General features: G+C 54.1%; 9 protein-coding genes across 9 annotated transcripts; 5 read left to right on the top strand and 4 right to left on the bottom strand.

Moving 5' to 3' along the window:
• The first annotated feature begins 2,516 nt into the window (after positions 1-2,516).
• Positions 2,517-3,034, top strand: BDZ83DRAFT_89111 (uncharacterized protein). The gene has a single exon (XM_060515979.1). The coding sequence runs from the start codon at positions 2,605-2,607 to the stop codon at positions 2,914-2,916; it is 312 nt and encodes a 103-aa protein (XP_060369016.1). The 5' UTR covers positions 2,517-2,604; the 3' UTR covers positions 2,917-3,034.
• A 1-nt stretch (position 3,035) lies between these two features.
• BDZ83DRAFT_89126 (uncharacterized protein) lies at positions 3,036-4,457 on the top strand. Its single transcript, XM_060515980.1, has 2 exons — positions 3,036-3,731; positions 3,793-4,457. The coding sequence occupies exons 1-2, from the start codon at positions 3,443-3,445 to the stop codon at positions 4,335-4,337; spliced, it is 834 nt and encodes a 277-aa protein (XP_060369015.1). The 5' UTR covers positions 3,036-3,442; the 3' UTR covers positions 4,338-4,457.
• Positions 4,458-5,476: 1,019 nt separating this feature from the next.
• BDZ83DRAFT_89104 (alpha-1,3-mannosyltransferase CMT1) lies at positions 5,477-7,204 on the bottom strand. Its single transcript, XM_060515978.1, has 2 exons — positions 6,948-7,204; positions 5,477-6,894 (listed from the first exon to the last, which is right to left on the bottom strand). Exons 1-2 carry the CDS (start codon positions 7,084-7,086, stop codon positions 5,711-5,713), a joined length of 1,323 nt encoding a protein of 440 aa, XP_060369014.1. The 5' UTR covers positions 7,087-7,204; the 3' UTR covers positions 5,477-5,710.
• A 3,150-nt stretch (positions 7,205-10,354) lies between these two features.
• Positions 10,355-12,859, bottom strand: BDZ83DRAFT_569590 (ABC transporter; the record flags this gene model as incomplete). The annotated part of the gene is made up of 5 exons (XM_060504212.1): positions 10,355-11,912; positions 11,972-12,164; positions 12,220-12,453; positions 12,519-12,699; positions 12,770-12,859. 5 exons carry the CDS (start codon positions 12,857-12,859, stop codon positions 10,355-10,357), a joined length of 2,256 nt encoding a protein of 751 aa, XP_060369013.1.
• A 593-nt stretch (positions 12,860-13,452) lies between these two features.
• BDZ83DRAFT_88991 (SET domain-containing protein 5) lies at positions 13,453-15,052 on the bottom strand. Its single transcript, XM_060515977.1, has 2 exons — positions 14,612-15,052; positions 13,453-14,475 (listed from the first exon to the last, which is right to left on the bottom strand). The coding sequence occupies exons 1-2, from the start codon at positions 14,922-14,924 to the stop codon at positions 13,610-13,612; spliced, it is 1,179 nt and encodes a 392-aa protein (XP_060369012.1). The 5' UTR covers positions 14,925-15,052; the 3' UTR covers positions 13,453-13,609.
• A 2,463-nt stretch (positions 15,053-17,515) lies between these two features.
• Positions 17,516-18,431, top strand: BDZ83DRAFT_789315 (uncharacterized protein; the record flags this gene model as incomplete). The annotated part of the gene is made up of 1 exon (XM_060515694.1): positions 17,516-18,431. The coding sequence occupies exon 1, from the start codon at positions 17,703-17,705 to the stop codon at positions 18,429-18,431; it is 729 nt and encodes a 242-aa protein (XP_060369011.1). The 5' UTR covers positions 17,516-17,702.
• Positions 18,432-20,638: 2,207 nt separating this feature from the next.
• BDZ83DRAFT_569448 (NAD-binding Rossmann fold oxidoreductase family protein) lies at positions 20,639-21,819 on the top strand (the record flags this gene model as incomplete). The annotated part of the gene is made up of 2 exons (XM_060504197.1): positions 20,639-20,688; positions 20,754-21,819. The coding sequence occupies 2 exons, from the start codon at positions 20,639-20,641 to the stop codon at positions 21,817-21,819; spliced, it is 1,116 nt and encodes a 371-aa protein (XP_060369010.1).
• A 301-nt stretch (positions 21,820-22,120) lies between these two features.
• On the bottom strand, positions 22,121-23,764 carry BDZ83DRAFT_569351 (dihydropteroate synthase; the record flags this gene model as incomplete). Its single annotated transcript, XM_060504182.1, has 3 exons — positions 22,121-23,087; positions 23,146-23,354; positions 23,495-23,764. The coding sequence occupies 3 exons, from the start codon at positions 23,762-23,764 to the stop codon at positions 22,121-22,123; spliced, it is 1,446 nt and encodes a 481-aa protein (XP_060369009.1).
• Positions 23,765-25,327: 1,563 nt separating this feature from the next.
• BDZ83DRAFT_748749 (2-nitropropane dioxygenase) lies at positions 25,328-26,645 on the top strand (the record flags this gene model as incomplete). Its single annotated transcript, XM_060513662.1, has 3 exons — positions 25,328-25,340; positions 25,433-25,694; positions 25,799-26,645. The coding sequence occupies 3 exons, from the start codon at positions 25,328-25,330 to the stop codon at positions 26,643-26,645; spliced, it is 1,122 nt and encodes a 373-aa protein (XP_060369008.1).
• Between the last annotated feature and the right edge of the window lie 578 nt (positions 26,646-27,223).

Raw genomic sequence — 27,223 nt, 5'->3', positions numbered from 1 at the left:
TCTTGATATATGAGGTCGAGAGTGTAACGGAGTTAGTGAACAAATAGAATTTGCTACCGATAGTCTCAGAACGGAACAGGATATTTGTAAGGTATCGAGTCGAGATGCTCCGTATATTGTAAGTAGACCGACTGCTAGCTGGCTCTCAACTTTAAAAGCTGGCAAGAAAGGCCTTAGCCTAGGGCGGCACAATAATGGTAGTCGCAAATAGCTTCAACGAAAAGGAAGATTGGGGTTGAGGCTAGATCAGAAACTTGGAACACGTTGGCCAGCAAACAGCGTGATGCCACAGTCCTACTATACCGGCGATATGAAGGTCTTGGAGAGCTTCGGCGACCAAAGTTGGCGGTGAAGCATTCGCCTCTCAAAGGATATCAGGCTGATCGACAGCTCAGGATCGCCTCGGCTACGGATGTAACCCCTTTCTCTTCTCGTTCGCTTGCCCGAAAACAGCCCTCAGCGCCAAGGTTTCTCGCATCGAAAGCAAACAACCCGAGCTTCGGCATGTTTTCTTGCAGCACCAACAACAGCGGCATGTCAACAATGCGCACAGTCGATTACAGAGCCCAAGCTCTCCGATTTACCAAAGATAGTCTACGGAGTATGGCGCACGTCTGTTCGTAGAAAGCTGATGGCACCATCGTCCGAGGCACGGTTGAGTTTGAGCTCAATTCCACGCTGGACCCTTCTTGGGCCCTTTTCTCGAGAAACACTTCGGCCATGGGATGCAGGTGAGTCTTGAGCCTAACACGGTGTCGACGACCAGTGAACAATGTTAGAAGGAAACCATGTTTGGAAAAGGTCCATCAGCTACATCATGTCTCTCACCGTCTGCATTCCACGCTCTGCCTTAGCTACGGGCGGGTACGCAGCCCAGGAGAATGAAATAATCCGATAATTTGGAAACACGACGAGACGTTGGAGCTTAGCGTCGTTCCGTACCTACGTCGCGTTACCTAGGCCAGCAACATGCTCCGTAGTTGAAAAGGCCGGCCACAGTTTTGGGTTTGAGCCGGACTCGAGGCCATCCGGCGGCTATCGACCGTGCTAATTCCTGATGTGGTGGTGTACGGGGTATTGTATCCGTGATCACTGGTGTTCTGGACTCCTGGAGTAATGTGCCATGGATCGTGAACTCGTGGTTCATTGGCACATTAGACTGACCGTTTCTGGACGACTACGAAATTGGACGTGATGATAATCGGCGGCGCTTTCCCTTAAGAGAGAGTCAATCGCAAAAAAGGGATTGGGTTGGACTTGGGGATGGGGAAACCTGGCAAGGCAACGTCATGTTGCAATTTCCAGATCCCTAGGTGCATTGAGCCATCTTCTCATTTGCCCATTGCCCATTGGATCCGTACCTTAGGTACTCCGTACACGAAGTACATTCCCAATTACCTTCTTTACCGCGGCTAGAAAGGTACCATCGTTTAAAGGTGATGCTTGTCGAGAAAAAGAGTTGACCTAGGCGAACGGGCGAATCAGCATCGGGACGCCACCTGAAACGGCGTCCGATGGTTCGTCAGATGGCCGAGCTGGTGGGGGCCGAGAAGGAAGACGAGAAAGAGGAAGGAGGGGCCTTGCCGCCTTTCTCAGAGCGCAGAGATACACTACGACAGAGAGAGCGAGAGACAGAGAGGTTCGCAGCCGACAGTACTCCGTAGTGTGCCTTACTACGTAGAGACAGTGCACGTGAGTGGATCAATGGCTAGGTGAGTAGGAAAATCTCATCCAGACGATTGGCGGATGATGCACGTCTGGGTTGGCCGCTGCAAGGTACCCGATGGTGGCACTAGCTTTTTCGGGACTGGATGAACAGGGGGAACCGCGGGTATCCACCTAAAAGGGAATGGGCCACCTCAATTGGCAGGAAGAAAAAAAAGCTGTGCGACTCTGAGGTGAGGAAGGCGCACGTTGGAAATCTCCTGAAAAGAAAGAAAGATTGGCTGGCGCGCGCCGCCTGTCTCATTTCCCAGGTACAGATTTCCCGCCGTTGGTCTTTCCCCTTTGGTCTCATCGCGACTTTTGTCGTTTCGCTCTCTGTCTCTTTCTCTGGAACTGGACTGTCTCTCCCTGCCAGTGTCTGACCTGCCCCTCTAAATGCCCCCCGCCGACGCGACAAGCCTCCCTGCTGCTTCGCTGCTTCTGGGGGCGGTCACGTTTGCCCGTCTTTCTCAAAGCCTCCAGGGCCTTCCTCCCACCTTCCAGGGCCCCCGGCACCCTCGCTCGGTGGAATCGTGGAGGCATCGGAGAGGGACCGCCGCAACTGGAGTCTGTATTCGTACGAGTGGACGGACTTGTTGTTGCTGCTGTTGTTGACAGTGGCGGTCAGCGAGGCTGGGTTGAGATGATGAGGTTGTTGCGGTGCCACCAAGTTTGCGCGCGACGAGAAAAGAAACCAAAAGTACGAAATACGTTGGGCGCATAAACGACCACCAGTTCATCCCCTTTTTCTCATCATTGCCGTCCACTTGAGACGCCGCACGAAGGCCAGTGCCACCCTCTCCAAACAGTTCCAAACAGGAGCAGGAGTCAACCTGGTGGGAACAATGGCAAGCCGCCACACCACCAGTCCACCACAACCTCATCCACTCTTCGTCCAACATGATCCATTGGGGGCTGCCGATACTGGCCAGCACCAGCACCCCAGCGACGGTCTGTTCACCGATCAAGCAAGCGACCGCCGACCACTGGCTGCTCTGGAAAGCCTCTGATCCGAATGGAAGCGCTCCCCCTCCAAGCCGGGGTCATCGTGGTTGGCCCTGTCGGCCAAGCGACTCCAAGTGGTTGCTGTCCAGGCAAAAGAAATTAAAAGGAGGATCCTTCCGAATCGGTGCTGAGCGCACTTGTGAACAACCATCAGCCATCATCTCTGTCTCTCTCTGTCTCTCGCCCAGTCTGTCCATCTGCCACTGATAGACTGTTAGTGCTACCCGTAGTGTTAGTGTTGGTGTTAGTAACGCTTTCCCAATCCCAATCCCAGGCCAGCGCTGCCCCGTGCCACCCTTTCGCCTGTCGCCGACTCATCCCCATGTCCTGCTCCCCCCCGTCTCGCGACTCAACTCCCAGTCTCTCCCACTCTTTCTCTCCACTTCATCTCCAGTCTTTTCGCTGTCCCTCGCTCTGTCTCTGTCTTTCTCCCGCAACGCTCTTTGCATCGTCGCTCGCTTTTTAGGTCAGGCTCCTCCAGCCCAGTCACTCTTTTACACCTCCTCGTCGCGATCCCACATCCAGAGTACTCGTCCCTCTCTCGCTCCGGCAATACTCTCGTTGTTTGTCGTCGATTCACTCGTTCCGCGTCGACTTTGCGCTCACTCCCAACACACGACCACCATTGAGTCTATTGTCTTTCGGAAATTTCGAGAAAAGACTCTAATCCACCGATTACCCGATCGAACCATTTTCAATCACCACTGAACCCCCCGGCAAATCCGCTTTCGCAATGCATATCCGCTCACTCGCCTCTGTGGCCTTCGTGGCCTTCGCTGCCCAGGCTTTCGCGCAACAGCAGACCAAGATCTTCAAGCGCAGCATCACCGCCGGAAGAGATTTGGGCCTCATGCGCCGCGCCGACGACGGTTACCAGCCCGCCGACGAAGTCTGCAACAAGGGTGGTAACACCTGCGCTGAGGCCTGCGGAACCGGATATGAGCAGTGCAAGTCCACCGACCAGGCCGTCCACTGCTTCAACCCGGCCGCCGGCGAGACTTGCTGCTCAACCACCACCGGAAGTGAGTTGACTTGTCTTATTCTACTACAGCCTGCACCTTGAATACTAACACGTCACATCAGACTCCTGCTTATCATCTTTCTACTGCACCCACGGCAGCAACAGCGACACGACCTGCTGCCCCAACGGCATGAACCTCGCCGACTGCGCCGCAAAGCACGGCGTTAGCGGCCTCACTTCCGACCCACCCGTCGTCGCGAGCACTTCCGTTCCTCCCACCACCAGCAAGACCACCCCTCCCCCGACCACCAGCTCAACGCCGGCACCGCCCACCACCACCTCATCCTCGGTCGTCGTCACCACCTCCAGCACTCCCGCCCCTTCTTCCACCCTGATCCCCTCTACTTCCGCGGTGCCCAGCACTACCGAGGTGACCACCGAGGTCCCAACGACCTTTGTTCCCAGCGCCGGTACCAGCACAGCCTTCGCCTCAAGCAACGGCACCACCCTGGCCACGACATCGACTCGCTCCAGCACGAGGAGTACTGTCTTCCCTTCGGCGGCGACCACCTCGGCATCTGCCCCGGATCAAAACGCTGGAAGCAGCAACGGGCCCGCCGGCATGGCGGTTCTCCTCGGTGCCGCCTTTGTCGCTGCGCTGCTCTGATAATTTACAACTGACCCGTTTGGAACCGCTGCCCTGGCATCGACTCTAATCTGTTGCTTCAAGCAATTTCATCCGTCAATACCAGGGTCAGTGTGCCATGTGTCACGAGTATAATGAAAACGAAAAGCAGCGGGCGGAAGCAGGATCCACGTGCTCTGTTGGGATGTTACTGTTGGCCGGAATTCTTTTGCTGATGCTTATGATTCCCCTGATCTACTTGAAATGTACGGAGCGGCTTGATGAACCTTTTCGATGTGTTTTTGCGACGGTGTTTCTGGATACGAAAGGAGAGACGAAGAAAAAGATGGATGGTTTGGAGATTTGGATTCGACCAGCGCTTTATATCCTGTTTTTGTGTTTTTGTAAGCGGCACATTTTGTGCTGTTTACCTGTACTTACGATTCCCCCTTTTCATTTGGGCGAGCTTGGGAGACACCTATATACATTTCCCAAGCTCGATGAAACCCCCAAAAGTATCATAAACCTTAATATCCTTCTGGGACAACACAATAACATCACAACATTGCACGCAGCCTAACTGCCCTCGATCCCTTGCTTGCTCTAAAAAGTGTTTCTGAAGAGCGTCTATGTGCGATGCCTACGCCGTGTCACATGTTCTATAAAAGCCCGTAAGTTTCGAAGCCGAATTGATGCCCCTCCTCCAAACCGCGCTGTGTTGGAAAGAGAAAGGTCAGACCGCCGAACACTATACGTTACGGAAATCAGTGTTGAATACGTCGCGGGGGGGGGGGGCGGGGGGGCGGGCTGTTGGGTACTATTACTCAACCTGCCGTTCCGGTACCAATTTGCAAAAACGGAGCCCGATTATCCCACGCCCTGATAGCGAGGCCGGTTGAACGTCAAGGTAAAGCCGCCGGCCGGTCGGGGTCGGGGTCGGGGCCGGGGCCGGGGCCGAGGTTGTTGATACCGGAGCCGGGAGGTGGTGAATAGGGCCGGAGTCTATCTGCCCAAAGTAAGACCCGCCCCGCCCGCTTCCCGGCCCCGGATCCGTCGAGTGGTTGAGGCTTGTGTTCAGCCTCTGGGACCTAAGGTACGGTACGCATGCGACATGCAACGGCGTTCCGACGCAAGGGGGGCTGATGGGACAGCTACTATTGATGTGGCTTTCCGATCAAAGGCCGCCGCCCTTTGACGACTTGAGACTAGACTAACACAATAACCATATTATCCACGCAAACATACTTGGGATCCTGTCATACCAATGGTGCCGTCAGATACGAAGTTTCAAAGTTCAAAGATAGTTGATATTAGCGCCTGCTATCCCAAAACACTATGCGACCGGGTATCATGGTTGATGCTCTCTACAACGAAAATTCCGCCCCCCCCCCCATAGCGCCTCAAGCTGAGCCTCTTCACAGTCCTTCGTTCCACGGCCGCCAGAACTGGTTCCTAAACGTCGGCATACACTTGACCATCGCTGGCGGCTCCTCTTGCCAGTTGATCTTTGGTGGCTCTCCATTATTCTCATTAACGGTCCACGCCGACGCAAAGCCCCTCTCTTCTTTGATTTGTCGTCCATCCTTGACGTTGTATGCCAAGCTGACGCTCGGTACGACGGCGATTTTGCCGTGACCCAACTTCCACAAATCCTTGCATAGCAGTGTTGGCTCGCCAGTATGGCACTCCCCTTGGTATGACCTCCGGAAGTCGATCTGCTTCTTCAGGAAGGGCTCCCCAGTCACCGCAACGCCTCCGTTCCAGCACGCAAACACCTGCAGCGGCTTACGGCTGAGGTAGCGATCCTGGGAGTACGGGTGATTCCAAAACATATTCGCAACGTCGCTCCACTGTTCTCCCTTGGGCGTTCTGTCGGGAATCGGCAAGAAGGTGTCGCCGTTGATGGCACGAGAGATCCACGAATCGTAGAACGAGGGTTCTCCATTGTGCGGCGCAAATCGGAGGAAGTGGTAGTCCATCGCGCAAGTCATGTCAGCCCCCTGCGTCTGCTTCTGGTATGCTAGCTCCAGAATATCCTCGGTGCATGCAGCAACGTCGTTGAGGAAGATAATCGTCGCCTTCGGATCGTAGGCATCGGCATCTGCCATCATGGGTTCCAACGCGAGATTCCTCAGCTTGGCGAGCTTACCGATGCGGTCGCCACTGTGGGAATCGATGCTGCTCGTCTGTAGGTGGTAGGAAACTCCCATCTGGTCGAGGTGAGATTTAAGGCGGTACAGCGTTTCATATGTACCGTCGGTGGAAATGCCCTCAACGATGGAAAGAGCGCAGTTCTCCGGCCCAATGACGTTCATCGCTTCCAAAACAGCTCCTATCAACTGAGGCAGGAGATCTCTAACCTGTCGCAAGTCGAGAGCAAAGAAATAGTGCCTCTTGTCCATGTTCATGGTAGGCCGCAGGACTTCGTAGCGAGTGACATTTGTCGCAGGGCAGTTAACGATGGGAAAGCCGCCATTCTTGGGGTCTAAAATTGCCTGCACGTATTGACTTGCTTCGCCAAACTTATCTGGCCGGCCTTCGTAGAGAGCTGGTTGGACCCAGTTGGGCGAAGAATCGTTCATCCAGCTGCCGCCATATTCTGAACCCAAATTAGCACACCAGGGTGGCAAAAGGGCCATTGGCCAGACTTACGTTCTGCTGTCCATGGAATTACAAAATACTGGACTAGCGGTTGGTGGAAGAGCAAGAAGAATCCGGTGATGAGGATAAAAACGATGATGGCGATGAAGGGCGTCCGAAGCCGCCTCGGGTTATGAAAGTTCGCAATCATTGCGTGTATGTACAGTGGTCGTTTGACGAAATCGTGATGTGCTGAATCAACTTTGGCTAGCTGAGGTACGGCGATGGCATGCGAGTTTTCTTCGAATATAGCAGCAACAGCAGCTTTGGCGAACGATGCCAAGGGAACTATGAGCGCACGCCAACAAGACTGGATCGAGCCAATATGCAGGTTGATGACTTCAATGCAATGAAAGGAAAATGCCAAGATCGGTGACCTGGAAAAAGGATGAAGGTGGGAGGAGGAGGGCTAATAGTTCATATCAGGTCCCGGTGGGCAGGAGCACTGACGAAAGCTAAAGCAGAGGCGATCTGGAAGGCGAGTCGAACTCGAAACCTCCCGACAGTTCGTTCCTTTCTGTTTCTTGATCGGAACTCTCGGCGACCCTGCAGGAAGAAAGAAAAAGGTTATGGCATGAGGGCCAAAAAATCAGAATGGTCTGGCGTTGGGATTATAGAGTTCTGCGTAGTCGTGACCCAGGAGCAAACAGCTCACATGGCCGGGAATGGCTGCAGCTGAAGCCTGTGGGAGAGAAGCAGTTCCCGCCGAGCTCCGTTGTAAAAGGTGTTTAGGAGAAGAGACGGAGCCCGAGCGATGCGAGGCGCAGCGATCCAAGAGTCGAGATCAACTAGGATCTTGGTTAGGAAAGAAGGAACGCAAAAGTCATCGAGCGGTAGGGTGAGAGAAGAGGCGAGATGGAGGTCAAAAGTAACGTGAATACCTTGATGCTGACGGGACGGGGGAGCACCTGCTTTAGTTTATGTTGGACAGCACGCACTCCTTGGCCCTTAAGGTAAGGAAGGTACCTTACGCACGCACAGAGAAAGAAGGCGGAGTCTTGACTCTGGAAACTCAACAGCCAGGAAGGAGGAGAGGCTCCTGGCTCCTGCTTGGGGCGGGCCAAGTGGTGTTCCTGGCTGTGTCTGGTATGTGTCAACTTGGCAGGATGCGCCTCACACCGCACACGTAGCTGCGGATACCTGTACCGTCTTGGGGCATCTGTAGCCAAAAGGGTACATCCCAAGGCAATAATGGGAAACTCAGACTGGGCTCGCCCTACCCGGATGCACATCGCACTATGTGACCCTCGAAAAGATCTCCACGAGCCAGGGCGGGTAAGGAGGGAACGGACCCAGTCCCGTCGTTGCAATTTGATAATAACCTGTCAAGTGTCCACATGCGAATCCTTCCATGGGACCATGCCAGGTACGGATACTCAGCCCACTTCATCTCTTTTCTTCAGCTTCTTTGCCCCCATGGATACAATTCTGCTCTTCGTCTCACCGTAACATATGGCAATGCCTTTTTGTTACTCTGCGACACTTATGCTGCGCTGTGCCTTGCCACGGTCGTTGTTCCGAGGCCGGAGACATGTGGCAGGAATGCGTTCTGTTGAGGCACGGCGAGTACTCCGTACACACGGTTCCTGAGTGAGAGTTCCACGTCCCGTCACGGCTTGTTTCACCCTCTGCCTTTCTCTTGCTCGCAGCCTAGGTACCTTACAGTTTGCCTCAGTCCAGACACCTTCATCAAACGAACAATAAGAACGATCTACGGATACGGCATTCACGACGGAATGTTGTGATCTGCACATTGGTTCTGGAGACAACATCTCCATGGCCACTGTTCCAGAAGTTTGAACCCCCGTCTCTGAGGTGCAAAAACCCCCAGTGTAACCCCAGACCAAAAGTAGCCAACCAAGAAAGCTAACTAGCTCATTGTGGCTTACCCTGCTTTCTGGAGTCGCCCGGTTTAGCGGCAACGTCGCCCGGCCAAGCCCCCACGACACGCATCGGCCCCCGGAAAGGTACACGTCAATTTGGAGTTTGGACAAGGCCATTATAATTCAGTATATGCAGTAATCACGGCTACCACGGGCTACGGCTACCGGTGGGAGTATAGGAACTCTCTCTCAGCTGTTTCGCTCGTGCTCTTGACACATCCGCAAACAAGATGCGCGACGAGGTCTCAGACACACTGCGCATACAAACTCAACCCAATCAAACATCGGATCGCCAAGAGGCACTGGTCCAGTCAAACACAATTGTTTCCATCCGTCTGTGCCTCTTCGCATGGGCCAAACCTGGACTTCTCTCTCCGCCAATGCAGCAGTGCGTCAACAATGCACCCTCCTGTTCAATGTTATACATTTGACTTCTTTCCGGGATCGACCACGGCTGACGGTGCCGATCCTCCCGCCCACAATCTCCCGAGGTTGCAGCTGGAAGTTTTTGCAGAGGACTGCAAGCAGCTTTTCTCCTTCTCGGGGCCTCCAAGCTAATGATCTTGTCCAGTAAGAAAAAGAAAAATGCTGCAGCCTGGCACAGGTAGCCGGCAAGTGTCATGACATTCCTTGTCATACAACCACAATATCTTCTCTCCATACCACCCAACCCTTGTCCCGTCTGCCGAACAACCAGGCGGCATTAACCAGCCATTGACGCGACACCGATCGGCTTTCATCCACGCTTTTTCTGACGAACTCGCATCCATGTCGAGTTTCCCAGCAAAGCCCTTGGCCTGCTTGGCTTGTCCCGCTGAACCTAGCCTTCTTTGTCAGTCGAGTGAGGACGGGCCTCACTTCAAACCCTTTTGACAGCTGAGGCAGCGGAAGAATCCTTCTTTGATGAGAAATAGTCGAGAGCTGACGTTGAGGCAACGCCCCAATTTCGCCGCGGCCGCTATCCCTACCCGACTGGACGGGCCGGCGCAGCGGCATTCAATCGACCAACATCTCCGAAAATAGCGCTGTTCTGTATTGGCTCTCTAGCAAAAACTTTGTACCTTTGATGGCCTGTGCGTTTGACGCTGTGATACGCAACGGCCTCATCTTTGAACACTTTTCAAAAGTCTTCAAAAGTGTTCTATTGCGGTCGGACTGCTTGTAAGACTCGTCGAGTCTTCGGCTTTCAGCATCGTCAGATCGGAAAGCCTGGTGCTTCATGCGAACGAGGCTAAAGAAACTTGAACTGGATCGAGACAGTGGGTAATTGTACCTACTCGACGCGCGGATTCCGGAACCCCCACATATACGACGAACTACACGTATACCGGGCGGATCAGGCCTGACTCGCCAGACCAATTGACCGGTCCAGTACTCTTTTGCCTTGGATACAGGTTCCCAGTGTATTGGTATTTGGTGCCAATGCGCCATGTTCCTGCGCAATCATATTTCATTGCAATTTCCTGAGTAGCTGGGACTTTGGGCACCGTCCTAGATTTCGGCCAAGCCTTGGTGGGCCTGGGCAGTGTACACTCTCTACAGATTTAGCAGCTTCGTCACCCTCTTCGCAACGCTCTGCTCGAATTCGGTCACGCCGCTCTTTAGGCGCGTCATGTTCCCTTGTCTCAACTTGTACACAAGCCGTCGTCTGGGTACCCCTCTTTCATCTTCATCATCTTCGCTGTCAGAGTCCTCGATAAGACCCTCAACTGCTCCGCGCATGAACCACCGATCGTGACTGACGAGCACTACTGCGCCCTCCCAGTCTCTGAGTGCTTCACGCATAGCAGTTACAGTCTCGTAGTCGAGATGAGTGGTGACTTCATCAAGAATAAGACAGTGAGGTCTCTGCCATAAAAGACGTGCGAGCTCGCATCGCACAAGCTGCCCTCCTGACAGCTTCCCAAGAGGTACATCGGAAGCAATGCGACCAGGCAGGCCGAGACTGCCCAGAACGCCACGGACTTGTCCCTCATCCAGTTCCCCGGCTACTTCCTCCATGAGCATCGACAACGCCGTCAATGAAGGATCGCCTTGGCCCTTTTCTTGCAGAGTATCGACCGCATGTTGCGAGTAATATCCCAGCTTCAGCCGCGGGTGTGTTGTCACTGTTCCTGACGTGGGCTTCGTCTCGTCGACGAGAAGTTTGACCAAAGTCGACTTCCCGGCACCATTCAACCCGAGGATGCCAATTCGGTCACCCATGTGAACAGACAGGTTTATATCCTGCAACACTGTTGGTGCGGCCAGCTTCGTCTTGCCCCTAGTCGGATAACGGAATGTTGCATTCTCTACCGATATAAGAGGCCCTGGAAATCGTAGATCTAGAGGTTCCGGCAAGACGAAGCTTACTGGCCGTTCGTCTTGGGGGACGTCTATTTCCTCGCGGGCTGTCAAGTGAAAGCCAACTAGGTCGCGGTTCAGCTCGAAGCGGCCACCTTTGGCACTGACCGTAAGGCCCCATCGATCGTCGAGCTTCTTTTGGCGGGATTTGGCCTGCCGTAGCTTGTTCTGGTCGTCATTGGCCTTGCCTGCCTTGATGTTGTTGGAGATGCTCTGCTGGATATGAGCCTTTTGCTTGTCTTGAGCATCCTTCATCTTTGTCAACCAGAGTTTCCGCTCCGACTGCGACGCCTCGTATGTGGGGAGGTCACCGTGGAAGTACGTCAACCCCTTTTCCTTCAGGATAAGGAGATCACTACAAATGGTGATGAAGTCTCTGTCGTGCGACACGAGGATGAGCGTAGGGGCGTCATCCGTGTCTTGGAGGGATCCCAGATACCGCTGAAGCCAGATGATGCCAAGTAGATCAAGGAAGTTTGTCGGCTCATCCAGGATGAGGATGTCAGTCTCCTGGAGCAGTGATATGCAGAGCGCGGTCCGCATCCGCCACCCGCCAGATAGGCTGGTGACGGATTTTGACATGTATGCCTCGGAGAACCCCAGGCCTGTCAGGATGCGCTTGGCTTTAGATTCCTTCTCGGCTACTTTGGACGGCTCGACTTGCAGTTGGAGATCTGCGAGCATGTCTAATGCCTCCTGCGTCTCAGTCTTGATGGTTTCGGCCGATATCTCATCTTGCTGCTGATTGACCCTGGCTTTTTGGTCAGTGTCACCCACGGAACTGGATATCACAGGAGCCAACAAACATACAATGACTGAGACTCGGCTACTTTTTTCTCAAAGGCCTTCAAGGCCTTACGTGCTGCCAGGCCGCGGTCTCCGCTACGCAGCCTTGCATTCTTGTCGACTTGGAAGAGGTGCTTTTGGTTTCTCTCATGACGGAGAGCGCGAAGTGCGCGTACGGGGCCGATGGAGTCTGTACTATTGATGCCATCGGACAAAGCTACGAATATTAGTTCCAAGTCAATGGGAAGATGCGAAGGCTATATCAGGCAAACCTCTGATATCCTGTTCAACATCCGACCGCGCAGTCGCTTGTTCGATAACGTGCTCCAACACAGTGCGGCTGCTCTGGATGGAGCCGTCCGCTGGGCTAGGAGTAATAGTTGAGTCGTTGTCTTCGGGGCGCACGTCCGAGTCGGTATCACTGATACTGGTTTGCTGGAGAAGAGATATCCGAGTCGCCTCGGGTATACCGGGGATCAGCTTCTCGGCGATTGCTCTCAGGAGTGCTTCAAGGTTGGGTCAATGATTGAAGTGCCTAAGTTGCTCTCGTAGTCTCTTTCGGTGGACTCACTCGATTTGCCTGAACCATTTCTTCCGACGAGGGCGTATCGTTGGCCGGCCTTCAGACGCAGCTTGGCATCGACCAGGATCTCGGTCCCCTCGCTCCGGGCTTTGGACTTGCCCTTGGCACCACTACCACCACCGGATCTACGAGCCGAAGCCACGGTGATGTTGAGGCCATCAATGTCCAGCTGTGGGATGGTGACTTTTTGTCAGCTGGTCTGCGCGTTTACTATGGGGTAAATGATTGAGAAAAATTACTTCTCGATAATCTGCTGTCTGAATGTTGAAGCGCGTCTGTTTGCTGGTGCAGAGGATCGTGGCCACGGACTCGGACGCTATCGACGTCATCGCTCCGACTTTCTTCCAGTTGGATGTCTATTGAACTCAAGGGAATGATCACGAAGGGATGGAGAATCAAAGCGAAACCTGCTGAACAAAGATGATTGAATTCGATGCCGTGCCTCGATTTTGAGGTGCTTGGGGTATTCTTCACATTATATTTGGTTCTTGTTTAGGTCTCTGGCCTGTGCCAAGACTTATTACGGTGCTTGTCCTCGCATCTGCTTCCCAAGTACCTCGCAGATTGAATTAGCATGGCACGGGAGGTTAAGTTCGTCTGGCCCTTCCAGCTTGGTGGCGTTGTACTTCTTCCCTGCAGAGGAACTGCGCGATACGTACCCCACCCACCTTCACCTCGGACTTTCAGTTGGAGTCGCTGTCCAGGTGAGCTGGTCTGGCTTGCCAGCTTGCGTTGGTGTTCGCAACCACCCCTCCGCACAAAGTGACTCACGCCGAACACTGGACGGAGCCCTTTGAGACGCCCGGTCGGATCTGCGGGGGTTCCACTCCCCCCAAAAGGAGGAGAGAGCGGTATCCGTAAGGTACGGATAGCCAAGTCTGCGGAGTGGTCCGCACTTCTCCCTTCCCTCCCCCGGTTGAGGTTTCGGGCCGCGTCACAACCGGCCGGGGTGACTCAACGGCGGGGACTGGACCGACTCGCAAACCCCTTCTCTGTGCCGACCTTGACTCGGCTCCGAGAGACATGAGCCGGCAACCATTGATGGAAATCTCGTAAGCTGTCCCACACAAACCGTCCCTTCACAACAACGGAAGCGACGCCAAAAACGCCCTCGTCTCCCTCGCATACTCCGACTCCTCATCGGCAATCTCATGAATCTTCAACTCCTTCCTCGCCCACTTCCTCGCCGCCCCAAACTTGCCCGACCTCGACGCCGCATACGAAGCATATTTATACGCTTTACCCAGGTAATCCACCAACCCAACCTCCTCAACAAGCTTCACGAGTCGCTCCGCGTCGGGCAACACGTCCCCGCCAAACGCATCGCTCCCGAGTTCCCGCTCAATAATCCCCATCAGCCTCTTCATCTCGATCCTCTTATCGTCATCGTCCCGCGCCTCGCACGCGGCGCAGTCACATGTGAACCCCCACTGCGCAAGCCTCGCCCGCCTGCTGTCCGTGTCCTGCACCAGCGGCGCGTAAGTAATCGTCACCTCCTCGCCCGGCGCGATATCCCGCCCCGCCCAAATCACCCTCCGCCCGCCGACCGAGGCGGACCCCGCGTTGGGACGGCACGCGTGGTTGAGTTTGGCAATGTGCGGGAAGATGCCAATCTCGCCAGAGGACATGGTGAAGCCGTTTGTGCGGAAGATGAGGGCTTCCCGGCTGATGCCGGCGTCTGCGCCCCCCGGGTCGCGGTGCGCCGGGCAGGAGAGGTAGGCTGTGCGGCTGGAGGCGTCGAGTTGGGCAAAGGCTTGGTCGACAAGGGTTGCGATGGCGGCGAAGGCGAAGCCTTGGCCTGGGGTGAGAGCGCCCGGGTTAATTGTGAAGAGGGGGCGTTCGTCTATGATTACGGTGCCGCGGGGGATGGGGGCGATGGCGAAGATGCCGAGGCCTTTCCCTGGGGAGGGGCGGACTTGCCAGAGGCCTGACGGTGATTTGAGATCTGGGGGTTGAGTTAGTGAGTGAGTGAGTGTGAGTGAGATGAGGTGAGTTTATGTTGTGATGAATTGTTGATGAGGTGAGGTAAGGTAAGGCGAGATGAGAGGTATGTGGTGATGTGAGATGAGAAGAAGACCTACTCGTTCCATAACGAATCCGCGCCTCTTCCGAGTCACCCAGTCCATCAGGTACGACGCCCTCGTCAACATGGGATTCGTCTGCCGTGTCAAGGACGCCGTACTGAGATGTGTCGTTTTTCGTAATAATGCTCTGCAGCGATGCAACAGTCAACGGGCTCGAGGCGCACATGCGATCCCGAAGCTGCTGCTGCGCGTCATTGCTGTCTGTCGCTGCCAGCCCGGTGTCAAGGGCGCTGATGTCGTCGTGCCCGCCGTCGCATGCGAGCGCGCCGGCTGCGATTGATAGCCATACGGCGATATTGGATGATTTCATGATTTTGGCTCTATTAATTTGAAATTTCTTCTAAATTCTGTACTTCGGTGAGGGGAGGGGATGAACTCGCGCACGCCACGCCGAAGTTCAGATGAAAGATCTCAAATCTTTTTTTTTTTTTTGGCGATTGTATGTTGTGGTGTTTTGGCTTGTTTTTCGATGACAGGAGTAATCCGTATCCGTACTCACGGCCAATTCGCGCCGTGCCGTGCGTCTGGCATTTTTACTCCTTCCATTGGGGGGGGGGGGGTTAACGTTACAGGGACAAGAACAAAAAAGTCGAAACGGATCTGCCGTCGCAGGATCGTGTCAACGCCGGGTTCGTGGCGTTCAAGGGGCCGTTGCTGAAACAAGCAGCGCTGGCTGAATAATTCCGTTCCCCTGCTCCCCCCCCTCTTATTCTTCCGTAGCAGAACAAAATAGAGACGTAGAAAAGTCTGTCAGATATTGATAAAGTCATGCTCGTTTTAATTGTGAGTTTTGTCGTTTGATAATGGAGTGGAAACCGAGTTCTAGATAAAAAAGTAAAAAAGTCCTTCCCAGCCTTGTGGTTGAGGGGACGTCTGTCAGGGGCACCAGTTGTTTCACTTATCAGGCCAGGGCTAATGGGGGGCTTATCTGGCTTCCAAACTCCTCCTGTTCCTACCTCAACGATACGAAGCCGCGACATAAAATTGTATGCTAGCCATTCATTCTTGAAAGCCTCATTGCGGCTATCCAGCTAGACGACAGGCGTGGATTGGAATAAGGTCCTAACCTTCAGCAGGTGCCCAGCGCAGTCCTTTGACTGGTAACGAGACCCTGTGACATCACCAAAAGGCATGTGAATAGGAACAGACACGCCCACCGAGTTATTGCACTTGGACATGATGCTGTCCTGATCCGTTTGTCTCTGCGACTTCGGTCCTGTCCCCTGAAGGGTCTCGAGAAGGCGGTGGCAGGGTCGGGTGGCCAGCCGGGCGTCTCCCGTGTCTTTCCCGGCGCTGGGCAGACCCACTCCCCACGGAATCCGGGGCCGCAATCGAGACCACCATGGCTAGAGGTGCGTCCACCGCAGACCACGCGTCAATAGTTCCGACTCTTACCTGAGAAGACCGCCTATGGGTCTGCATGATGCTATGTCTTCTGAGATAAGCAAGCTCTGTTTCCTTGGAGATGGCCGAGTACTCTGCCATGTCGCTTCTTACCAACACCCTTCACCGAACTACTTCCTTCACTCGTTACGTTCCGTATCAATACTTCTTACGAAGATAAAGGAGTGGTACTTCAGCGAGATGTGGGAATTAATCGGCCGATGTTAGGGCTTGTCCTCTTCCTGTCAGGCTTGGCAGCGAGTTGTGGCTTTCGCAGAATAGCTTAGGAACGATGGTGGAAAGGTTTAGAGCGAATGGATTAATTACTGCCTCCATAGACTTCTACTCTCACGGTACTTGTCGTTAAAACGATACTCAGAAATCTAACGGTAGCGTCAATATCGTAATTGCTGTGGATTGCTGCTCCCAATGCAAACTAGAACTAGGTAGAGTGGCTAGAATGACATACATGAACCGCCCACCTTCTAGATATCCAGCCTGGCTATTTGAACAGATCACAACTTGCAATTCTTCATGGCTCTCAATTCAGCAAAGGAAGAAAAGATCTCACCAGACACCAATGGAGGGGAAAAGATAATATTTGTGCTTGTTTTGCAAGTCACAATTGTCGGGAACAACGGGAGATTGGTAGGCAAAGTCGCCTCCTGAGTATTACAGATGGAGTTTCTGAGTTGGAAACTGCTTGTGATGCTAACGTTCAAACGGAGAGAACTGAAGCCTTAACATGATCAAGCCTGCTGTTCGGTAAATGGCTGTGCGACAACCTGCTTGTGTCTACGTCACCAGAGCTGCGTCCATTGTGAACCCGTTTCATGCTCACTGCTTTCAAATGTATCATGGTGAACTCTCTGGACCAAGTCATAGATGAAGCTGTCCGTTCTCCAAGTCTGGAGGTGCGGTGTATCAATCTACCTGTTTACCTACTCTACCAAGCATATTCTAAATGGCGAGGGGATTATGGATGATTGCGTGGCTCATTACAATCCGCTTCCAGAAAGTTCTTTTTGCACAAGGAGATAGCCAACGTTAGTTCTCTTGATTTCTCTGAAATTGTGTACCCTCAACTGCTATGGCTCAAGCTTCCCTGCTGCTCATACCTCTATGCTCAGCCAGTTCTTTTCAGGCTAGCCAGCAGCCTGGATCAGACACCTCTTTAACCTTGTGGAGATCATCGTTGAACTCGTACGCCTACCGCCTATGGACTTCAATAGAGATCGGAGAAAGGCCCCCTTTGCACCGTATCCTCAAGGTTGACATACACACCCGCAGCGACGGCAAACCTCCTGTCAAGGTTTCCAGCAGCCGTGTTTATTTCAAACCGAGTCCATGGTTCTCACCTTGATGCCGAAGTTTTGGCGCAACGGGCCGTCCAGGAACATGCTCACACGGTGAAATAAGCCTCTTTTGGCATCTATCAATACCACCAGGTTGAGCACATTAGGGTACGAAGAATCAGAAAAGAATCGTGAAAGCAAGCACCGTGACGGCCTCGATCTTCCAGGAATCTATAAGATACGGCCTTCTCTCCCTTCTGATCCCTTTTCCCTATCCATCTTCCATCCATCTTACATACCACTCTCATAACTGCATCTTGTCAAGAAGTCAATCCAACCACTTACATACAACTACCCAACCAACTTACAACCCAACTACACACATAAGCAAACCAACTTCAGTCGTCAAGATGCAGTTCTCTACTTCCCTCATCGCTCTCGCTGCCACCGTCTTCTTCGGCGCTCACGGCGCTCCTACTGGCAATGCCCACCGAGACAACGATGTCGTCGGTACAGGCACCCCCAACCTCGTTAAGTATGTTGGCGCCAGCGACAAAGACAAGGCCTTCATCCCAGAGGGTGCTGGTGTGATCAACACAGACAAGGTCGTCCCTCAACAGTATCGCCCCAAGGCCAAACCAGTCATCCCCATCACCAAAGAGGGCGACGGCAAGGTCGACACAAACGTCCCCATCACCAAAGATGGCGACGACAAGACCAACGCAGGCATCCCCACCATCAAAGAGGGCGACGGCAAGGTCAACAACACAGACATCGCAACCCCCGAGGCCCCCGACTCCTCAGTCGACGACTTCATCCAGCACGGGGGCGCCCTCTGCCAGCACCAGCAGCTGAAACGTCGCGTCCTCCACGCCTACTCGCTCAAGGCCTACTCGGGAGTCGACGACGCCCCCAAGGTCTGCGGCGATCTCTGGCACAACCTCAGACGCTTCCCTGGCTGCGCCGCCGCTTCGGACGCTTCCTGCCGCGCGGGTACCGACAAGGGCGAACTGATCTGGCACTTCGTCGCCTCCACCTTCTGCAACGCCGGCATGGTCCAGTCGGCCTGGTACGAGGCTACCCACAACGACTATGGCGCCGCCGAGTGCAAGGATGTGGAGCAGCTAGGCTTCCGTTAAAGGGCACACACGCACACGCACACACACACATACACACATACCTCAGGCTGAACAATGGAGCTCGTGTCTCTTGCAGCGTGGGAGAGGTGTTGGGTTATGGGGAAGGAACCTTGGCGAACTGGCGCCTTCTCGGGCTGACAATGGAGCACATGACTCTTGCTGCCTTCGGAGACTTGGGGGATGTGAAAAGGACATTGAGGTCTAAGGACCTTGGGAGTTAAGATACCCTGGCATACTGGCTTAGGCTTTCGGCGTTGTGGAATTGTGTATGGGTAGTCTCTCTACTTTGAGGGGGACAGTAATAGGATGTCCTCGAGCCTTGGTGGGCGATACCATACACATCAGTTCGGTTTCAGCAAAATGAAGTCGTGCATGGCCAGTATCTCTTTCTTGTGGGTAGGCAAACAAACAGTCTGCGGCGTTGACAGGAAAAGTTCGACGCGACACATGGGATAAACAATACTGGAATAGTAGTGTAAAACAATCACATAACCACTAATACACTACATCCAAACCAAATACTCGAGTTGAAAAGTGACCTCTATTCCTGTGATGTGAGCAATCTCTGTCATTAATACACCCAGAGAACAGTCTAACAGATCAGCATAGCATTCCATGTCATTCTTACTCAGGCTGGGTCAAGGGGCTGGGCGATTGCTGAGAATCTCTAGTCACTGCCACCCATCTCGCAATATCACTTCAAGCGCTCTATTGGTGTGTTCCAATTGGGCGCAAGCATTTTCGCTTGAAATGCTCATGTAGAGGAAAGAAGATCTCATGTGGAATACTTACGGAATACTCAGCCAGATCGCCTACGCGGAAGGCCTCATATACCCCCTCAACCCCATTACTGTCACCAGCACAGCAGGTGCCCTCTAGGTCGGGGGTCAGGTCAAACTGTGGCGTGGGTAGTGGAATGGTTCATGGTCAACAATCAATCTACACACCAACCAGCCTACTCGACTACAGGCTCAGCGCATACGAGTACCCGAGTTCGAATCCCAGCATGAGCGTCAGAGATGTAGCCCCCAGTTCAGCAATTCCCCCGGGGGGGGGGGGGGGGTTGAACTCTTTTGTCTGTGCTGTTGAGTAGTTATGCCAGCTCATTTTTGTTTACTGACATATTCGCAGTGTTAACGGTCTTTCTCCCACAGCATCAAATAACGCACGGGTTTATATAACTCTCCTTCCTAAAGGCTCAGAAACCAGATGCCTTCATCTCTCAAGGGGTATGATACTTAGTATTCCTATTGGCCCACAGAGATATTTCCTCGCACCGTAAAGCTCTCCCAGGCTCCAAGATCTTCTATCTCGATCGCCTCCGACGAAGCAATACCCTACTATCTAGGGTTTGAGATCCGCATCGATACCTTTGTAAAGTCAACGTATGCTAGACACTGAACAGCATTTCTAAGTCATATGTTGCCTTCAACCACCTGGTATCTTCGGGACATTCTGCGAGACATTTGAGTTCTACGTCAGTCTTTTTTGTGCACCGATTAGAAACTTTCTGTCGTTCGCCTGTCTACAGATAACGTGATAAGATCCATCGCCCTGCTCGAAATCCCTGCCTAGCAGTTGGTTCAACTTGCCTTGCATCAAATGGGACATGCCCGTCATTCCGGACTTATCGCACAAAGCCACCTGTTTCCGATCTGAAGCTGACATCGCCCAAGTCGGTGCAAGTATTGCGTTATGGTCTCTCAAGTTTCGAATAACGAATGACTAATTGGACCACGACAAACATGTTGCCCACCCCCGGGTATGGAAATTTTCTTCATAACGCAATGACAATTTTCATTTCAGCCAGACAGAATTTGCCTCTCTGGGATACAACTGCAATCGAACCGATTCCGCTTTGAACTGAAATCGAGATGGCGGATGAGTTGGCGGGCTTTTATTTAAGCTTTTTGACAAAGCTCATACGGAGCTCAACGGTCTAAACCACCAATCTAAGATGACAAATTTACCCACTAGCATATACTGCATAACGGTAACGTTGATCAATGGTTGTTAGCTTAAGAAATCCGCGAAGACGAGAATGGAGAATCTCGCGATGAATGTAAAGATCGTGACACACATCTCAGAATGCAGTATATATGTGCCAAGATGAATCGCCTCAAGGCGCTTTTCTCTTTAGCTCATTCAATCCAACCAGTATCCTACTCAAGCATCCCAATCACTTCAACAACATCTCATCATCCAAAATGGCCCCTCAAGTGACCAACGTCGGCTTCATCGGCCTATCCTCCCGACCGTACGTACCTTAGCAGTCACGCTTCTCATTCCTTTGAAACTCACAGATACTAACAACGAGGATAGCGAATGGTCCTGGGCCGTCGCCGCCCACCTCCCCTACTTGACCAACTCCAAACACTACAATTTCGCAGCCCTCCAAAACAGCTCCAAAGAAACAGCCCAGAAAGCAATTCGTCTCCACAACCTTCCGCAAGCGCAAGAAACCAAAGCCTACGGCGACATCAACGCCCTCGTCTCCGACCCAGACGTCGACCTCGTCGCCGTAACCATAAAAGTCCATCTCCACGCCGCAGCCGTCGAAGCCGCCATCCGCGCCGGGAAAAGCGCCGTCTTCTGCGAGTGGCCCCTGGCGCGGAACAGCATCGAGGCAGAGCGCCTGACGTCCCTGGCTAAAGAAAAGGGAGTCAGGACCTTGGTGGGGTTACAAGGGCGTCAAGACCCCGCTACTCTCAAGGCGAAAGAGCTCGTGGAGCGCGGGGCATTGGGGGAGATCTTACAGACGACGATGCTGTTCACGAGCCCCTGGTTCGGGGCCACGATGCCCGAGGCGGCGGTGTACGGTGCCGATATCGAGAATGGCGCGAACCTAGTGTCCATCTCGGCGGGCCACGCGCTGGACGCGCTGTGTTTTGTGTTGGGGGAGTTGAGGGGGGTTCAGGCTACGTTGGCGAATAACCGGCCAAGAGTGGTCGTCACCGACGGCGAAGGGAAGGCCAAGGGTGAGATTGAGAAGACGGCGCACGATCACCTCTCTGTGGTGGGCAGACTTCCCGGCGGCGGGGTGGCGACGGCGGTTTGCCAGGGCGGCATGAGCCAGGTGGGCGACAAGAATTTCTTTTGGGAGATTACGGGGACAAAGGGGACGATTCTGATTGAGGGTCCGATGGAAAATATCCAGGGGTTCCCGCCGACGATCAAGTTTGTCAAGGCTGAGACGGGTGCTGCGCTGGAGGTTGTTGAGGTGGACGAGGTGAAGGGGTTTTCGGATAATACTGGCAAGGCGTGGGAGGCGTTCGCGGGGGCGGCGCCTGGGGAGGCGCCGGACTTTGAGATTGCTTTGATTAGGCATCGTATGTTGGATGCTATCTATAAGAGCAGTGAGCTTGGTACGAGGGAGGAGTACTGGTGATGAGTCAGGCTGTTTTGGGCGTACACACAAATCCTTGGAGTCCATTTGAGTAGAGTGTCGCTGTTGATTGTTACTTCAACGATGGTCGAGATAGTCCAGGAAGAATCCGTAGCCTTCTCTGTGAACCAAGGTGGTTTGTTCAGTCAACGCTCCACTGGAGGAGAAATCGAGGAAGTTGGATCGTGAAACCAAAGCTTTTGTTGCCGTCCTATCATACAGGAAGTCTATACTCATCGCTGATACCTATTTGTTATACATATTCTATTCTATTACCCTTCTATTCTCAAGTAAATCAAGTCGCTCAGTGTCTGTAGATGGCATCCGCCATCTTGACAATCTGGCACATCTCAACGGCATCGTGAACTCTGACAATGTCCGCCCCGCCCTGGACAGCCGAGACGACCGTGGCCGCCGTGCCCCAAATTCGCTCCTGAGGCTTCGACACACCAGTGAACTTGCCAACGAAGCTCTTCCGGCTAGACCCGACCAGCCAGGGGAACCCCTCCAGGCCCGGCCACGAACGCAGCTCGTCCATGTGGCGCAAAATCTCGAGGTTCTGCGGCCCCGTCTTGGCGAAGCCCAGCCCAGGATCGAGAACGATGCGCCACCGTCGCACGCCCGCGGCCTCGGCCTCGGCGACGCGCTCGAGAAGCTCGCGGGCGATGGTGGGGATCAGGCCGTCCGGGTAGTCCGTCAGCGAGTTCATCGTCGCGGGGGTGCCGCGCATGTGCATGAGGCAGACGGTGCGGTTGCTGCGCGCCATGTAGGGGATCATGGCGGGGTCGAGCTGGCCCGCGGAGACGTCGTTGATGATGTCCGCGCCCGCGGCGACGGCGGCCTCGGCGACGGAGGCGCGATAGGTGTCGATGCTGACGGCAAGGTGGGCGAGTTCGGGGAGGGCGCGGACGAGCTTTATGACGGGGAGGACGCGGGCGAGCTCCTCGTCGGCGGGGACCTCGGGGCGTCCCGGGGCGGTGGAGCAGCCGCCCACGTCGACGATGGTGACACCGGCGGCGGCGAAGGATTTGAGGGTCGCGACGAGGTTTTGGGCGTTGTGGACGCCGCCGTCGGAGAAGGAGTCGGGAGTGGCGTTGATGATGGCCATGACGTGGGTTTGGCGGCTGGACGTGAGGGCGGCGAGGGGAGGGTGAGAGACGGAGATGGGGGTGAGTGGTGAGAGGGGCGCCGCTGAGGGGGGAAGCTCGTTGAGGTAGTCCAGGGTGAGTTTCCAAGGGTTGGATGCGTAGAGAGGCTTTTCAGGAATGAGTCTGAGATGAGGGTGTTAGTTGCCATGTCATGTGAGAGGACGGATGAGATAGGACGGACTCAGCCAGAGGTCGCAGGACAAATTCTCTCTCGGGAATGCTAATGTGAGGCACGTTGAGACGAGGATGCTCAATCTTCTCATCACCATACATGAGAATGTCGAGGTCAATGTTGCGGGGGCCCTTGTCAATCAGCTTCTTACGGCCCAGGGTGCGCTCAATGTCCTGAAGTTCGTCGAGAAGAGCCAAAGGTTCGAGTTCAGTCTCGACCTGTATGTCATCCGATCAGTCAAAAACCTTAACTGGCATAGATATGCTTCCAAGAAGTGCATGAATATCATACATCAAACCCTGAGCTCATGAACGGAGACAGAGTGAAGGAGAGAGTTCAAAGAATGAGTGTCACTAACCTCACAGACTCCATTGACGAACCTATCCTGATCTAACACATACATGGGCTCCGTCTCCCACAAGCTGCTGGTGCGCTTCACCTTGATGCCGCGACGATCCATCTCGGCGCAGGCCTGCTCGATCCAGGCAACGCGGTCGCCGAGGTTGCTGCCGAGAGCGATGTAGGCCGTGCTCGGGCCTTTAGGTTTGGCGGCGCCGCTACCGCATCCACCACCGCCGCTGCAGGCGCATCCACAGGCCGACCGGGTCTGGGCAGCGCCGGTGGACATGACCGGCGACGGGGTCCGGCGGGAGGGCATGGTTGCTGCTGGCCGGGGGCGGGAGCAGGTGAGTAGTGCGGTGGCAGGGTTGGAGGAGGAGGAGGAGGGACTACCTCGTGGCGAAGAAGTGCAGAACGTGCGCGAGGAGAAGGAGCAGGAGGTTATGCAGGATGTTGCTGCAGCTGCTGGTGATGCCGTCGTGGGCTGGAACCGGACAAGTCGCGGCGTTAGGGGCTGGCGACGCGCATGGTTGCTCCGTGCTAGGGCGCAAGCTCGTGAAAAGAGGGAGGGTTGGTGACGGAGGGGGTTTGGGGGTTTCATCACGACGGAAGGGAGAAAAGGAGGCCAACGGCAAAAAGCCCACAGTCCAGTAAGGTAATATCCAATGGGTTTGTGTGTCTCTTGTGTGTTGAGGGTCACTAAGAAGGAGAGAATCTTTTCTTGCAGCCAATGAGGGTTGGATATGCACCGTGGTGGTCCCTTTGCGATCCAGTGATTAGGTAAGACGTGAAAAAGCGCGTAAAGTGGCTTTGGAGGGGTTGGACTGGGAACCAGGTGCCAGTGCAGGAAGTATCCGTAGAATGGGCTGACCTAAGGCAAGGTAAGCTATTCTGGGTAAGGAAGACGGGGACCGTCGTCTAGGATACCAGATTGATAAAGAGGTGCAGACACTCGTCCATGCTTTCAGAGAACCAAAGTCCGAAGTGCCCGCTTGTGGTTGCAACGAGGTTGGAAGATGGTTAGATCATGACATGATTCGAGCCAAGAGAGAGAGTTTACGGGCTCATTTCCAAACGTTCTGGAACGGATAAAAGCGCATGGTTGACTCGGTGCTTAGGCCCGCTGTCAGACTCAAGCAGTGAGCACAGCTGTCCAATTTGCCCGTCGCATTCGCTGTGCGCTGTCAAGATGGGAAGAAACAACCGTGTCCGAAGGTTGGAGGGAGGGAGAGAGGGTGAACGTCAAACATGTCTCTACTTTAGTCCCCACGAGGCCTTGTAAAACGACTCCATTTTCACAGTAAATGTGAACATGGAAAGCTCAGACCGAGGTCACCGGTCCGAGTCCGATCGATGAATCAATCATTTTGGGGGGAGGGAGGGATGCATAAACGACTTATGCTTTTCCTTGATTATGTACTCCATACCTACTGTAGTTGCCTTGTGCCCTTGTGAAATTGTCCCGCTTCTGGAGGCTGGAGGCTGGAAGTGACCCTCGGCATCTCTGAGGTTCCCCAGATCCACCCTGCTGGACTGACCCGCTGTTCCCAAACAGGCTTAGCTGCTGAGGTCACAGGCGAACCTCGGTCCAGGACTCCCAGCAGGGGCGCATGGCAACGCTACTCCGCCCCTTCTTCCCCAGAAACCAAAAGTGCCTTTGATGCCGAGCGCTACTACCACCAGAACCCTTTAAACCGCCGATTGCCAGATCTCATCTCTTCCAAAGGATTTACCTGCTTTCTCCTTCATCTACTACTTCTTTTCCGAAGCCAAACTTCTTCGTCTGTACAGCTCCACAACCCGATATACCCAGATCTTTTTAGCATTTATCACATCCAGTAACACAGGCACAATGGCGTCGCCTCGTAAGTAACCTATCTCGCTATCTGGACCTTGACTGTCACATGCGACAGAGTGGTCGCCCCAGAGCCACTGCTGACACGTTCCCGCGATACAGAGCAAATTCGCACTCCCATCACCGATCTTTTCAAGATCAAGCACCCGATCCTGCTTGCCGGCATGAACGTTGCTGCCGGCCCCAAGTTGGCTGCTGCTGTCACCAACGCCGGTGGTCTCGGTGTCATTGGTGGTGTCGGCTACACCCCGGACATGCTGAAGGAGCAGATCGCAGAGCTCAAGGAATACCTGGTTGACAAGAACGCCCCCTTCGGTGTTGACCTGCTTCTTCCCCAAGTCGGTGGCAGCGCCAGAAAGACCAAGTAAGCATCGAACCACCCAATTCCACACCTCTTCTAGAGAGACGGGAGATCGCGCATGTGCCGCATCTACAACTTTTAACCGAGGCTAATTACTCGTGCTTCAGCTACGATTACACCAAGGGCAAGCTCGACCAGCTCGTTGACATCATCATCGAGTCGGGCGCCAAGCTCTTCGTCTCTGCTGTCGGTGTCCCCCCCAAGCACGTCGTCGACAGACTCCATGCTGCCGGCATCGTCTACATGAACATGATCGGACACCCCAAGCACGTCCAGAAGTGCCTCGACCTCGGTGTCGACATCATCTGCGCTCAGGGTGGTGAGGGTGGCGGTCACACCGGTGACGTCCCCACCACCGTCCTCATCCCTGCCGTTGTCGACCTCTGCAAGAACACCAAGAGCCCTCTCCTCAAGGGCCCCGTTCAGGTCATCGCCGCCGGTGGTATCCACAACGGTCAGCTTCTGGCCGCTGCCCTCATGATGGGTGCCGGTGCCGTCTGGGTTGGAACCCGTTTCATTCTCACTGATGAGGCCGGTGCCCCCGAGGCCCACAAGGAGGCCGTCCGGACCGCTGGCCACGACGACAACATCAAGACCCTCATCTTCACCGGTCGTCCCCTTCGTGTACGCAAGAACCCGTACATTGAGAACTGGGAGACGGAGCGCCAGCAGGAGATCAAGGAGCTCACTGCCAAGGGTGTCATTCCCTACGAGGCTGACCTCGAGAAGCTCATGAACTCGGGCGACGGTGAGGGCAGCGGTGAGAGCGGCAGCGACGACAACGCCGCCGAGGTCGACATTGACGATGCCCTCGATCAGTTCCGCCCCTTCCTCATGGGCAAGGCCGCGGCTGTGTGTAACGAGAAGAAGCCCGCCAAGGCAGTCATGGACGAGTTTGTAAACGACGCCGTTGCATGGCTCCAGAAGGGCAACAAGATGATCGCCAAGTTGTAAATTGTTTAAAAGCGTAGTGTTCTTTTTTTTTTTTAAAGTTGGTCGCATATTTGGGCGGGCGCCAGGGGAAGCCTATGCCTGGCGTCTCCCCGGGGCCTGGAGTTATGAGGCTCTTGTTTTGTATATTTGAGATGACCCTGAGATGGATGATTGCTAGCATATCACGAAATGACCTACCAATTTCTCTTCATCCAAGTCCACACGATTCATTCGAACTATTTTCCTGTGATGATTTTGTAGCTTTCCCAATTTCTGGGGAAGTAGAAAAGAACGATTCCCCAATTCCCGATCCAGAGAACCTCCCGTCTGTGCTCGAGGTCTGATTGAATTTTTTCTCTGACAAGTGGCCAGTTAGAAAATGGGACGTGACTAGAACGGCTGACCCCAAAGTCGCAACGTGTTCTCGCACTCTCTTGCGCTCAAGTTTTGTAGAGTTTTCGGCCCCAGTCACGCATGAATACGATGGACCCTGGAAGGCGAAGGTAAGGAAGGCACGGATAGGCGCGCGGAGTGGATACTTCACATGCTTTCTCTCCACACCTGTACTCAGCTGCAGACACAACGACAATCACGATCCC

The sequence above is a fragment of the Colletotrichum acutatum genome, assembly GCF_030867785.1.
Source record: "Colletotrichum acutatum strain CBS 112980 chromosome Unknown BDZ83scaffold_14, whole genome shotgun sequence".
Classification (NCBI taxonomy): Eukaryota; Fungi; Ascomycota; class Sordariomycetes; order Glomerellales; family Glomerellaceae; genus Colletotrichum; species Colletotrichum acutatum.
This window is presented reverse-complemented; position numbering and strand designations above follow the sequence as displayed.

Bases quoted from the DNA above. Each gene is read 5' to 3' on its own strand.
- BDZ83DRAFT_89111 (XM_060515979.1), top strand. From the start codon at position 2,605: ATGATCCATTGGGGGCTGCCGATACTGGCCAGCACCAGCACCCCAGCG.
- BDZ83DRAFT_89126 (XM_060515980.1), top strand. From the start codon at position 3,443: ATGCATATCCGCTCACTCGCCTCTGTGGCCTTCGTGGCCTTCGCTGCC. The intron at 3,732-3,792 runs GTGAGTTGACTT...ACGTCACATCAG, and splicing joins CTGCTCAACCACCACCGGAA to ACTCCTGCTTATCATCTTTC.
- BDZ83DRAFT_89104 (XM_060515978.1), bottom strand. From the start codon at position 7,086: ATGATTGCGAACTTTCATAACCCGAGGCGGCTTCGGACGCCCTTCATC. The intron at 6,895-6,947 runs GTAAGTCTGGCC...ATTTGGGTTCAG, and splicing joins AATTCCATGGACAGCAGAAC to AATATGGCGGCAGCTGGATG.
- BDZ83DRAFT_88991 (XM_060515977.1), bottom strand. From the start codon at position 14,924: ATGAAATCATCCAATATCGCCGTATGGCTATCAATCGCAGCCGGCGCG. The intron at 14,476-14,611 runs GTAGGTCTTCTT...CTCAACCCCCAG, and splicing joins GCGGATTCGTTATGGAACGA to ATCTCAAATCACCGTCAGGC.